This window comes from Lepus europaeus, chromosome 21, assembly GCF_033115175.1.
Source record: "Lepus europaeus isolate LE1 chromosome 21, mLepTim1.pri, whole genome shotgun sequence".
Taxonomy (NCBI): Eukaryota; Metazoa; Chordata; class Mammalia; order Lagomorpha; family Leporidae; genus Lepus; species Lepus europaeus.
This window is the reverse complement of record NC_084847.1, coordinates 54,009,381-54,021,559: the sequence shown is the minus strand read 5'-3', so window position 1 is coordinate 54,021,559 and position 12,179 is coordinate 54,009,381. Positions and strand designations below refer to the sequence as shown.

The window sequence follows — 12,179 nt, the reverse complement described above, 5'->3', positions numbered from 1 at the left end:
TACTGCTTTCCCAGGCCACAGCAGAGAGCTGGATTGGAAGTGGAGCAGCCAGGACACTAACCGGCGCCCAAATGGGATGCTGGCACTGCAAGTGCCGGCCCCAATAAATCTTCTAAAAAAAGAACAGGCATGATTTGGGATGGGAGGAGACATTAAGAATGAAATTCCTTTATTATACCTGAAAATGTCCTTGGAAATCTTGTCCATTCCTTAGTGTACAGGTAACTACACTGTGTGGCTTGAACAGGCAAGAACAGAAGCTAACCATGGAATTTACAAGGAGACAGAATTCAGCTCAAGGTAGTCTCCAGCGATTAGGATGTTCAGCAGTGGAACTGTCTGCCTCTGCCCTTGTGCAACTGTACTATGCCATCCGTGAAGACATAACAGACCAGGCAGCAGTCTGGCAGGGGTATTGTCAAGTTTCTACACTGAGCAGGAGGTTAAACCAGAGTTTCTAAGGACTACTTTGACTCTGATTTTTATTGATTGGATGTGGAGAGATGGACAGAATACTATGAGAATAAACTCATGGCCGTGAACGATGGGGCTGTCTGGAAGCCCCATTTTTGTTATTTGATGTGTGAAGAGAAGCAGTAAGAGACACGGCTCCGGCTGGCGCTGTGACATAGCAGGTTAAAGCCCCGGCCTGCAGCACCAGCATCCCATATGGGTGCCAGTTCATCCCGGCTGCTCCATTTCCCATCCAGCTCCCTGCTAATGTGCCTGGGAAAGCTGCCTAGGACGGCCCAAGTCCTTGGGCCCCTGCACCCACCTGGGAGACTTGGAGGAAGCCTGGCTTCAGATCAGCCCAGCTCCAGCAGTTGTGGCCATTTGGGGAGTAAACCAGGGATGAAAGACCTCTCTGTCTCTACTTCTCTCCTGTAACTCTATCTTTCAAATAAATAAAATAAAATAAATTTTTTTAAAAAGAAGTTGCTCATTTAAAAAAAAAAAAAAGAGAGACATAGCTTTACAGATATGTAGAGAGCAGCTCAGAGAGCCTAGACAGTGATTGAGCCAGAATTTTATTCTGTTAAGGGAGACACTACTGAAACTATTCAGAGTGATTGGCATGGTGGTTTGGGGAGATTAACTCACATGAAAATAGGTATTAACTCATTAGAAAAAATCTAAGGGAGAAATAATGATGATCTATCTCCAAGGTTAGCAATGAAAATGAAAAGAACTAGGAGAGGGATTGTAGAATCCTAATAAGACAATTGCCTGGACAAGGCTTACTCTACACGTTCCTGGACCTCACATCCAAGCCATCTAGGTCAGGTGGCCCAGACCTCCAAGTGCAGCAACCCAGAGGAGGTCTTTTTATTTCACTGTCACAAGTTCAACTGAGCAAGTCCAATTCTGTTTCATCTGGAAGGCGGGGATAAAACACATGCCTGCCTCATAGGTGGTTGTGAGGACTACATGATTTCATACAAACAAGACACTTGGAAAAGGCAGGCAAGACTGGCCCACAGTAGGCCACGTGTCAGCCACTATCATCAACACTTGGAACTCTCACCTCCTCCATGACCTCAACTCCAAAACCTTCCTGAACACAGTGTTTCCACTTGCCCACAACTTGATGTTGGTTAGATCTAAAAGGTTGAGAATCACAAGCAAAGTTCACAGGTTTTGGACACTGAGAGGTTCACAGAAATTTGGAGAGGGAGGTAATGGGAAAGATGCATCTGGCTTAAAATGCATCATTTGAAAACATAAAAAGCTCAGATGTAAATGCACTGCAATCTGTTGGAGACCCAAGATTTAAGGCTTATTTGCATAGAAGTGATAGGCGAACTCTTGGGAGTAAATGGATTCTAAATGTAATGGCATAGAAAGAGAGACAGACTGATACCATGAGTGAATACTGAGTGACCACTAATGGATCAAGACGAATCATGAGAAATGGAAATATCAGTAGGGGAACTGCGTAAAATGTTTAGATGTATTTTCAAAGTCATTAAAAATTTTTTTTTCACATAATGGCCCTGATCAGTCTTAGGCTCCACTGAGAACCTCTGAAGGAATACGGGATGGGATCCTTTGGGGGTGTGTTCATTCTGCCCGAGTGCTCCCCGCACTTAAGTAGAACAGAAGCCAGTGCATCCTACATAGTGGCCAGTCATCACGGAGCAGTCCTATTCATTTAGCCTTTTTCCAGATTCCACATGAACTCCACATAAGTGGCCACACTCAGGCTTATCCCAAACCTCCTGTCATTGCAGTCCTCTGGGAGGTGAGCCAGTAGATGGAAGATCTCGAACTCTGCCCTTCAAATTAATGTCTTTTTAAAATATATATATATAGATCAAGTGTATCTCCTATAGATCTTCTCGCACTATCCCATTACTATTTCTTCCTTCTCAGTATGACTTTTTCTCAATCCTCAGCAAGTGTTACATATTTGGGGTCAGAAACCTGCATTCCTAACAAGCAGCAGTCCACTCGTTGGGAAACAAAGCCCGTCTGCATGTGACGGTGTTAAAAGAGCTAAAATGCTCAGAAATTAAAAACATGTTAGATGGCCAACCACATGTGATCCAAAGTTTTGCACAAAGGATAGGGTTTCAGGCATTTCTCAACTTCCCATTAAATCTTCAACCTCACCTTCTTCATGGCTGTAACACCCTCCTACAAATAGCCAAATCAAGAATCTCAATTTGCCTACTGCTATCCAACAACCAAGCACTGTCTTACCAGGGACTGTATACCCAGCAACACTTCTAGTTGAGCTGTTCACCAGAAGTACTGTACCATACAGAATGATCGGCAGCTTGTATGATCCTAAATATGCATGTGAAGGTAGGAGTAATTGTTTGAGGTTTTGAGAGTCGGTATTATTATCTCAAGGAGTATGATGATGGAGCCTAAAGGGAAAAGGGAAACCTGTTTTGTGGCTCATAAAAAAGCGGTTGTCTACAAAGAAAATTTAATAATTAATTTCCAGATTCCATTTATAATCACTGTGTCCTGTTTTAACTGATTCAGTGCCTGCAAAAAAACACACTCAAGCTCTTCTGAAAAACTACTCTGTTTAATAGTGCACTTCATTTATGCTACAGGATGAGCAGGGTTGGGAAAACACAAAGGAGGATCATCCCTTGGCTGGGGACTCAGGGAGTCCCACCTTCACCCAGCAAGGAGCCTGCTGCCAGGCGCAGGCCACAGCCTTCCTCCTCTGGGCTTTGCTCTGTTTGCATCCATCCTCAGCTGCTGAAGTCAGAGGTGGTGGAGTCAAAAGCCCTGGGCTGCTGGGGCAGGAGATGCCAGAGGTGGCAGAGGGCAGGGCAAGCTGGCTGAGCGAGTTTCCTGAAAGCATCCTTAGTAACTAAGGGTTGGGATTAAATCACTTTTCTTCACAGGAGCAGGAAGAGGGAGAGAGGAGGACAGAAATCAGAGGCCAACATAAACGCTTCTGACCCTCTCAGGTTTCTCAATGATCACATCAATCCCTGGTCAGTTCCATCAAACAGGAAGGATGATGGATCTACATTCAACATCGCCAGGTTGCTCTTCAAAACACGGTCTTGCTGCTCCAAGAGCTTTACCAGTTACAGATATAAAAAATCCTTAATAAAATAGCCAATCCCTCGGCCCTAGACCTCCATACTTAACTAAACCAAACAGCACATTTCTATAAAGCTGGTTTAGGAACAGAAACAGCAGTTTCGACACACTGCCTGCATCTCCCCTTCCCAGGGAACAGCGGGACCCAGAGCACCGTGTCCACTGCCCTCTGTGCTTTGACTCCACCTGGTGGAATCCTTGGAGTTTTGCTCCCATTGTGCTTCCAACCCCACCTTGGAAAGAAAGGCTCCTTGGTGTGACAAAACCGTTTAGTGCAAACTCCCTTACCGTGGGGTTACTGGCCCCAGAGCCTCCTCCTGTTCCCAGCACCTAATCTGCTGCTTGCCTCCTAAGTTTTCAAGGCTGCTATCATCCCTGGGGGAACAGGCCAGGTCGCTGATCACCGCTCCAGGATGATTTCCCAGTCTGCCCCATTCTCAAGTGAAAGGCTGGAGCTGGAAGGGGCGCATCCTAAGTTGCTGACACTCACATAGTAAGGCAAGGGCTCCTGGGACTCAGAGGAAGAGGAAAACAGGTGTGTGGTTCATTCACGTGGACTCCCGGATGTTTAGTTCAGCAGGAACTCTGAGAGAACTCTTGCTCATGCCCACTACATTCAAAGGCTTCTCTCCAGTGTGAATTCTCTGATGGCGAACAAGAGCTGAGCTATACCTGAAGGCTTTCCCACACTCACTACATTCATAGGGATTCTCCCCAGTGTGGATCCGCTGATGCTGAATAAGGCCTGAACTGTAAGTAAACTTCCCTCCACATTCCATACATTCGTAGGGCTTCTCCCCCGTGTGGATTCTCTGGTGCTGATAGAGGTGGGAGCTCTGGCTGAAGGCCTTCCCGCACTCGCTGCATTCGTAGGGCTTCTCCCCCGTGTGGATTCGCTGGTGATGAATGAGGGTGGAGCTCCGACTGAAAGCCTTGCCGCATTCATTGCAAGCATAGGGCTTCTCGCCAGTGTGGATTCGCTGGTGGTGAGTGAGGGTGGAGCTCCAGCTGAAGGTCTTCCCACACTCGTTGCATTCGTAAGGCTTCTCCCCAGTGTGGATTCGCCGATGCAGGATGAGGGCGGAGCTACAACTGAAGGTCTTCCCACAGTCGCTGCATTCGTAGGGCTTCTCCCCAGTGTGGATCCGCTGATGCTGAATAAGATGGGAGCTCTGGCTGAAGGCCTTCCCGCACTCACTACATTCATAGGGCTTCTCCCCAGTGTGGATCCGCTGGTGCTGAATAAGGTCTGAAGTTCGATTAAAGCTCTTGCTACATTCATCACACTTATGAGGTCTGTCTCCCACAGGAAGTCTCTGATGTGAAACAAGGTTGGAACTCACAGTGAAGCTGTTGCCAAACTGGTTACACTTCTCAGTTCTCGCTTCCATGGGGGTGAACTTTTCCTCAACTGTCACTTGACCAAAATCTTGCATTTTTCTACTCAGTCTTTCACCAGAGGAGTGCCCGAGCTGCTTCTTTAGACTGACTTCTTGCTCATAGGCTTCTTCAAACTTAAGACCCTGAGAAACGTCCTTTTGGAATCTTCCCAATAGCACCCCATGGGATCCTCTATCTTGAGAAATGTCTTGATCATCCTCAGTTCTCGTCTCACCATCTGGCACAATAAGAAAGGCAAACGTCACTTATTCCTTGTGAGAGGAAGACAAAAATAAGAGTGCAGAATAATCACACGGCATATTTACAGTGCTAAAAGCACATGCTTCTACACAGCGGCAAAGGGGCCTAGCCATATGTGTGGAACTGAGGCAAAATAAGGTAACTGGACACAGGTAGGGAGCAGGGAAGACAGCAATGGCATGGAGAACAGAGCTGGAAGTGCACAGGAAGCCAAGGACTTCGAGAGGAGGACGGATCAGGCAGCAGGCAGCAAGGACACCAAGATCGGAGGCGGAAGGACATCAGCGTAATGGAGTAGCAAAGTCTTCCAAGAGGCCAGAAGCTGTGGCTCCAACTGGGAGATGTGTACAGGAACAGTCAGGAGCGACAGGGCAAACTGGACTCACATGGCTGAAGACAGAGATGAGGCAGGCTGAGGAGAAACAGCTGCAGAGCACAAAGGAGCAGAGGGAAGGGACCCCCACGGAACCAGGCGAACAGAACAGTGCTGTCTGCAGTCACCCTGCCGCACGCCACACCTCTGCCAACAGGCCAGACGGTTACTACCGCGGGCCCTAAGCCTGGAAGGCGACACTCCTACAGGAGGCTGAGTTGACGATTTCAGTGTCTGACTCCTCTATTTGCACTACTCTGGTGTTTGTAAAGGGAACTTCAGGCAAAGAGAGTAAGCGTAAAGGGCCCAGATGCCATTTTTAGTTTTTTTGCTGTTTTTACAAAGACGGGCAATGAGTGTTGGGAACACACACAGCTGTATTCCTCTCACCTGAGCAGGTACCTCTCAGAACCTGTCTGTTCTTAGCTCCCCCAAACTCAGGACCCCTGGCAGTTCTTCTCCCTCCAACCAAGGGACTGTGTCAGGATTCACGGGGATGGACATGGGACAAGGCTGACCCTGCCCACACTGAGCAGTCCCAGAACTCAATCCCAGACCCAGATCTGGGAGGCCGAGATGGGAAGGGTGTGCAGACAAGGCTCAAATGGGGAGTCAGGCAGACTCCCTGCTCAGAACCTTCTCCCTAGAAGTGAGGTGAGAGACAAGGAGCTAAAAGTCCTGGTTAAAAACTTCATTTCTCAGGGCTGACTCTGTGGTGCAGTGAGTTAAAGCCCTGGTCTGCAGTGCCAGCATCCCATATGGATGCCAGTTTGAGTACCGGCTGCTCTACTTCCAATCCAGCTCTCTACTGTGGCCTGGGAAAGCAGTAGAAGATGGCCCAAGTCCATGGGCCCCTGAACCTGCATGGGAGACCCGGAAGAAGCTCCTGGCTCCTGGCTTCAGATCAGTGCAGCTCCAGCCGTTGCGGCCAATTGGGGAGTGAACCAGCTGATGGAAGACCTCTCTCTCTCTCCCTCTCCCTCTCTCTTTTTTCTCTCTCCTTCTCTCTGTGTAACTATGACTTACAAACAAAATAAATAAATCTTTAAAAAAAAAAAGCTCATTTCTCCTCAAAACTGGTATACATTTCTGCAAGACAGGTGCACAAGGTTCTGAACAATACAACAGGTCCCTAAAGGAAACCTGGGGCCGGCGCTGTGGCACAGTGGGTTAACATCCTGGCCTGAAGTGCCGGCATCCCATATGGGCACCGGTTTGAAACCTGGCTGCTGCACTTCCGATCCAGCTCTCTGCTATGGCCTGGGAAAGCAGTGGAGGATGGCCCAAGTCCTTGGGCCCCTGCACCCGCGTGGGAGACCTGGAAGAAGCTCCTGGCTTCTGGCTTCAGATCGGCACAGCTCCGGCTGTTACAGTCAATTGGGGAGTGAACCAGCGGATGGAAGACCCCCTCCCCCCCCCCCGCCGCCTCTCCTCTCTCTGTATAACTCTGACTTTCAAATAAATAAATAAAACAAAACAAAAAACAATTTAAGTCCTAGAGGAAACCCAACAGAGAGGGGCAGGAGACAGAGTCCCAGAATGTTCACTCGGGCACAGAGCAGCACTGCACATGTTCAGGGATCCAAATACACTAATCCTCTGGGAAAACCTCTGGGTTCTACACCGCGTTCTGAAGAGGACATGGAACACTACTAGATCTGCCACCTACCAGCTCTGTGACCATGCACAAGGCCTTTGAGCCCTCTGACCTCACTTTCCTCACTTATAAAATGAAAGTAATATGAAGTACTTCAAAAGTTTATGAAAAATGCATGTTATGAAAAAACTGCATATGGATCTCAAAAAGCATTTTACACTAAAACTCTGAATTCCACTTTTTCACAAACTTTCTGAAGCACCGGCATACTAACTACCTCGATTACTATGTTACTTTGAGAAGTAAATGAGAAAACACACACGACAACTCCATAAACTGCAGATCACTGCATACATATAAGATTATTGCCATTAGAATTTTCCAAGACTAAATCAGTCCCTAACTAACTGTTAGCCAACTAACACCAGGAGTTCTGCTGGAAGTGCAGGCCCTCACCCAGTGAGAACACGTTCCCATAGTTCTCCAGCATCACATCCCTGTAGAGGTTCCTCTGCGCAGGTTCCAAACGCTTCCACTCCTTCCTGATGAAGTACACAGCCACATCCTCAAACGTCACCAACTCCTGAAATGACACGGTCAGCATGCAATTCCAGGATGACAGATGGCACTGTTGGCACCCAAAAACCCTCCGGATGCGGCTGAATATGACCTCTTTGGGTAGGGGAAAAGAGGTCAGAACACAGGAAGACAGAGGCAGAGTCCAGACCAGGAGCAGATGTTTGGTGCAGCAGCTGAGACGTCATTGAAAATGCCCACATCCCATCCTGGAGTGCCTGGGTTCAAGTCCCGCCTCTGCTTCTGATCTAGCATCCTGCTAATGCACACTCTGAGAGGCAGCAAGTGACGGCTCAAGCACTCAGGTCCCTTCCACCCAGGTTAGAGATGTGCTCCACCCAGCTTAGAGATCTGTTCCACCCAGGTTAGAGATCTGCTCCATCCAGGTTAGGGATCTGTTCCATCCAGGTTAGAGATCTGGGCCGAGTTCTGAGCTCCTGGTTTTGGCCCAGTCCAGTCCCAGCAGCTGTGAGAATCTGACGAGTGAACCAGAAGACAAAAGTTCTCTCTGGGTCTCTCTGCCTTTCAAATAAAATGAATTTTTTCCCTAAATTAAAGGCAGAGGTAAAGGCCCATTATTCAGCAGGAAAGGAGCAGTCTTGGTGGCCAGAATCCAGGTCTAGGGCACCAGATGGGATGTTGTTGTTGCACAAAAGTGGTTTACAAGACAGAAAATTCAAAGGAGAGGCGCACAGCTCACCTGGGACTTGGCCTTTAGGAGGGCAGCTGCCAGCATCTCGTCCCCAAGGCTGTCCTTGTCGGAAAACGCAGGAACTGGTGAAGAAGGAAGCGCTGACAGGCGATAAAAGGGCCCCAGAGTGAGTCTCTCTCTGGCCTCTCACCCTGCTGACTGCCCACGCCCCAGGAAACTCACAGGGTCCTGAGAGACCCTTCACTTCTCTGCAGCCGCTCACAACAGAGGAGCATTCAGCAGGGAAGGGGTTGGCCAAAGCCCTGTTAATTCTTGGTTTCCTATCTGCCCCAGGCCCCACCTTTCTCTACAGTCATTCTTGTCCCAGTGAAACTGCCCAGCATCCCTATAGTGATGACTGCATTCTTGTCCGTCCTCGGGAGCTCGGCCAGGCTCTCCTGCTCACGTCCCTTCCATCGCCCTTCTCACACGCTTACGTGAGGTTCTCAGGCTGTGTACTTGATCAAGCTGACTTTTTCTGTAATTCCTGGGTTTACACATTTGGCTTTCAGAGACCCTAAACCCTTAGACATACTAGACTTGTTTCAATCACCCAGACAAAAAGTCCTTAAATGATAAGCATGAAAACAATACCCACTGAAACTGAAACTAGTCCCACAGTCGGTGGCACAGTCTATAAAAACAAAATATATTTTTACTGGCCTCTGATCCACTTATCTTTTTGGCCACGACCTACAAAATGATTCCTAAGACCTCCCCCAAGTGCGTGCTCCTGAAGAGCATAAACCAAGACCATGATGTTGGCTACTTCAGAGCATGGGAGGAATGGAATTCAGGGATTGTAGGTTTTCTTAATCCTGCAAGAGGTACCCACAACCCTTCAAAATGTCTCAGTAATGAAACCTATCCAGCAGCTTCCGACAGCCTCCTCCCACGAGTGGCAAGGAGTATGTGTGTCTCCATGTGGATTCTAGCAGCTGGCCTTGCACCTGCTGGGCAGGAGGTTTCAGTACGGGACTGCGGAATGACGGGGTAAAACCTCACCACTGTCAAGCAGGGCCTGCGGTTCCTGAGATACTCGATCAGCCTGAGTTTCCATGGGTCGGGCTGGGCGCTCGTCTTGGGCCTCCTCTCTTCGGACTCAGCAGGAAGCAGGTTTTGAATGAGAATGAGGAAGCACTGCAGAAGCAAAAGTTCAAAGTTCAAAGAACATTTCAAACACCCCCTGAGCAAAAAGAGGGGAGCTGGCATTTCAGTTAGCACCAGTAACAGGGAAAAGGAACACAGCAACCAACGTTAATCTTTCAGATATGGGCAACTGTGCACACCCACCCCCATAACCAAGCTACCGTGAGAACCACAGAAAGGGACCAAGTTTCTCCTCCACATCCCACCCTCGGCTCCTCCCACACACTCTGAGTGGTATTTACAACAAAAAGTGCGTGCATCCGTCCACCACAGTAAAATAAAACGCTCCCAGTTGCTGTGTTTCCTCCCACTGGGAAGGCCTGTCCTTTCACCTGTCCTTTATCTCCCTTTTCTGGACATTTCCATCAGAATAGAAGCTCCTGAGGCAGGGGCTGATTTAAAAACAAAAACAAAAGATTCTTCCTTCCTCTGCTTTTGTCCCTACTGACATCTCCACTGCACAGTTGCTAGCACAACCAAGAGGTCTGTTCTCCACGGCTCTGGTGGGTAAAATGTCATGTCTACCCTTTCACTAAAGTCTGCATTGCCAGAAACTTCCAACCTGATTCCAGGGGCAACATCAATACATCGAGAACAGGTGTGGCAGCCACCAGTGTCCTTACACATTTACTCAAGAGCACAGGAAAAAGCCACTCTGGATTTCAGCTGACTGCCTCTATCTACTCATTTGCTCAGAAAACAAACATTGGCTGAGTGCCAACTAAATAGCAAAGCACTACTGCAGTGAGTAAAAAAAAAAATCAGGAATGCAAAGAAGTGTTTGCTTCATGCCTACAGACTGTTACTCAGAAGGGGGAGAGACCGCCTGAGGGTCCCTGAGAGTCCTAAGAAGCCGAGCTTTGGGGTGGGCGGGGGCTGTGAGATGCTGTTACACAGTGGGAGGCACCGCATCAGGGCAGAGCCAGGCCCACAGGCAATGGAGGTGGCACACTCTTGCACCCACGCCCCTCCAGCTCTGTGTGGGAGCCAGCTACCTCTTCTACAAACCACCTTTACAGATTCCAGGACTCAGGGCAGACACCCTCACTGGTCGCTCTCGGTAGAAACTCTCCTGAGAAAGGCAAGGCCAAGGCTCCGACTCGAGAGAAAAAGGCAACATTCCCTCCTCATAGCTGTGTTAAGCAGAGAGCTGGAACTCAAAGGCACACTGTTGAGAACAAACCGCCAGTGTCTGCAGCGGTAAACAATGCTACCCACGGGAAGAAAACTCCATTGTGCTCCCACAGCTGAGTCCAGCCAGGGCCCTTCCTCTGCCGGCTGCAGGCTGCCAACCCCACGCCCCGGAGCCCTTCCTGGGCACCCAGAAAGACGACCTTGCAGCGAAAAAGAGCCACGCACGGCCTTACCTGCTGGGTTCTTTCCTTCCTTCTTTGGAGTTGGTCCCCAGAGGCCAAAATGACCAGTCACTGGGAATGCGGCAGCCGCTTGTTCAAGTTCCTGGGAATTCGGACTTTAGTTGATGTCAGTGCTGTGTGGCTAAGAAACAAAAGGAATTTAAAATATTCACGTGAACCTCATGTGTAATTTAGATACGTAGAGATAAGGAAAGGGAGAGGACACAGGTTACCGGACACTGATGGGGGTCACCACAACTGGCATTTGGGCTGCACCCCTGGAGAGCCACAAGGGCGCTGAAGATTCAAATTCAAATGCAAATTCTCCACCTGGGGGTGGGGGGGAGCCACGCCTGCTCAAGTTCCCAACGTGGCCAGCTCCATCCCAGCCCCGCTCAGCTCTGTCCCCTCGCCCACCTAGCGCCCTGTGCAGCCTCAACGACAGAATCGTCTCCCACAAGACCGGCCATCCAACACCGGGACTCAAATGATGCCCATTCCCTCCAGGGACGTCTGAGAGCCTGAACACGAGTGTGGCGTTCACTCCCACTTCGAAAGCGCATCAAACTCGGGACCAATACAATTGAAAACGGGAGCCCCAGGCAGAAGTATCACTCCCCGCCTCAAATAAATAAATAAATAAATAAATAAAGACGATGTACTGGGCTCCACTGGGGTCATCCCCGGAATCCGGGTTTGCACCCGCTCCCAGCCCTGGCTCCAACTGCAAACGGTCCGATCCTTGGGCTCCAGTGCAAAAGTCAACTTCCCTACTCCCGCGGGCGCCATTGAATAAATGCGTTAACAGCAAATAAAAGCCACCCCCCCCCCAAGGGAAGGGCCCGGCTGGAGTCGCTGTCACCAACTGTTTCCGCCTCCACGACTCCACCGCCACTTTTAAATGCTCCAGCTGGGCGCTGGGTCGCAAAACCAGAACCAGGGCCCCACTCCGCCCCTCCCGCGGGGTCCCGCTCAGGCGGGAGGGGCGGGGGTGTCCCCGGGGGTGCGGCGTCTCCCCGCACCCAGCCCCGCACGGGCCTGGGGACCCCGCGGGCCGCAGCGGCGCGGACACCACCCCCGCAGCCGCCGCCTCACCGCGAGCCCCGGGACGCCCGCACTCACCCTGGGGGCAGGGACGGGAGATTTGGGGGGCCGGACACAGGCCAGGCCCCGCTGGACCCTGTCTCGGACCCACACACCGGGGACAGAACAAAGAACGGAAGT

The 12,179-nt window shown here is 49.9% G+C and overlaps 1 protein-coding gene across 2 annotated transcripts; it reads right to left on the bottom strand.

The window, feature by feature from the left end:
* Positions 1 to 12,179, bottom strand: ZNF3 (zinc finger protein 3). 2 transcript variants are annotated; one of them, XM_062180834.1, is made up of 6 exons: positions 12,078 to 12,179; positions 10,968 to 11,097; positions 9,457 to 9,591; positions 8,461 to 8,552; positions 7,641 to 7,767; positions 1 to 5,191 (listed from the first exon to the last, which is right to left on the bottom strand). In XM_062180834.1, the coding sequence occupies exons 3-6, from the start codon at positions 9,509 to 9,511 to the stop codon at positions 4,122 to 4,124; spliced, it is 1,344 nt and encodes a 447-aa protein (XP_062036818.1). In that variant the 5' UTR covers positions 9,512 to 9,591; positions 10,968 to 11,097; positions 12,078 to 12,179; the 3' UTR covers positions 1 to 4,121. The 2 variants fall into 2 exon arrangements, with proteins under 2 accessions (XP_062036818.1, XP_062036819.1); XM_062180835.1 differs by having other exon boundaries at positions 8,461 to 8,534.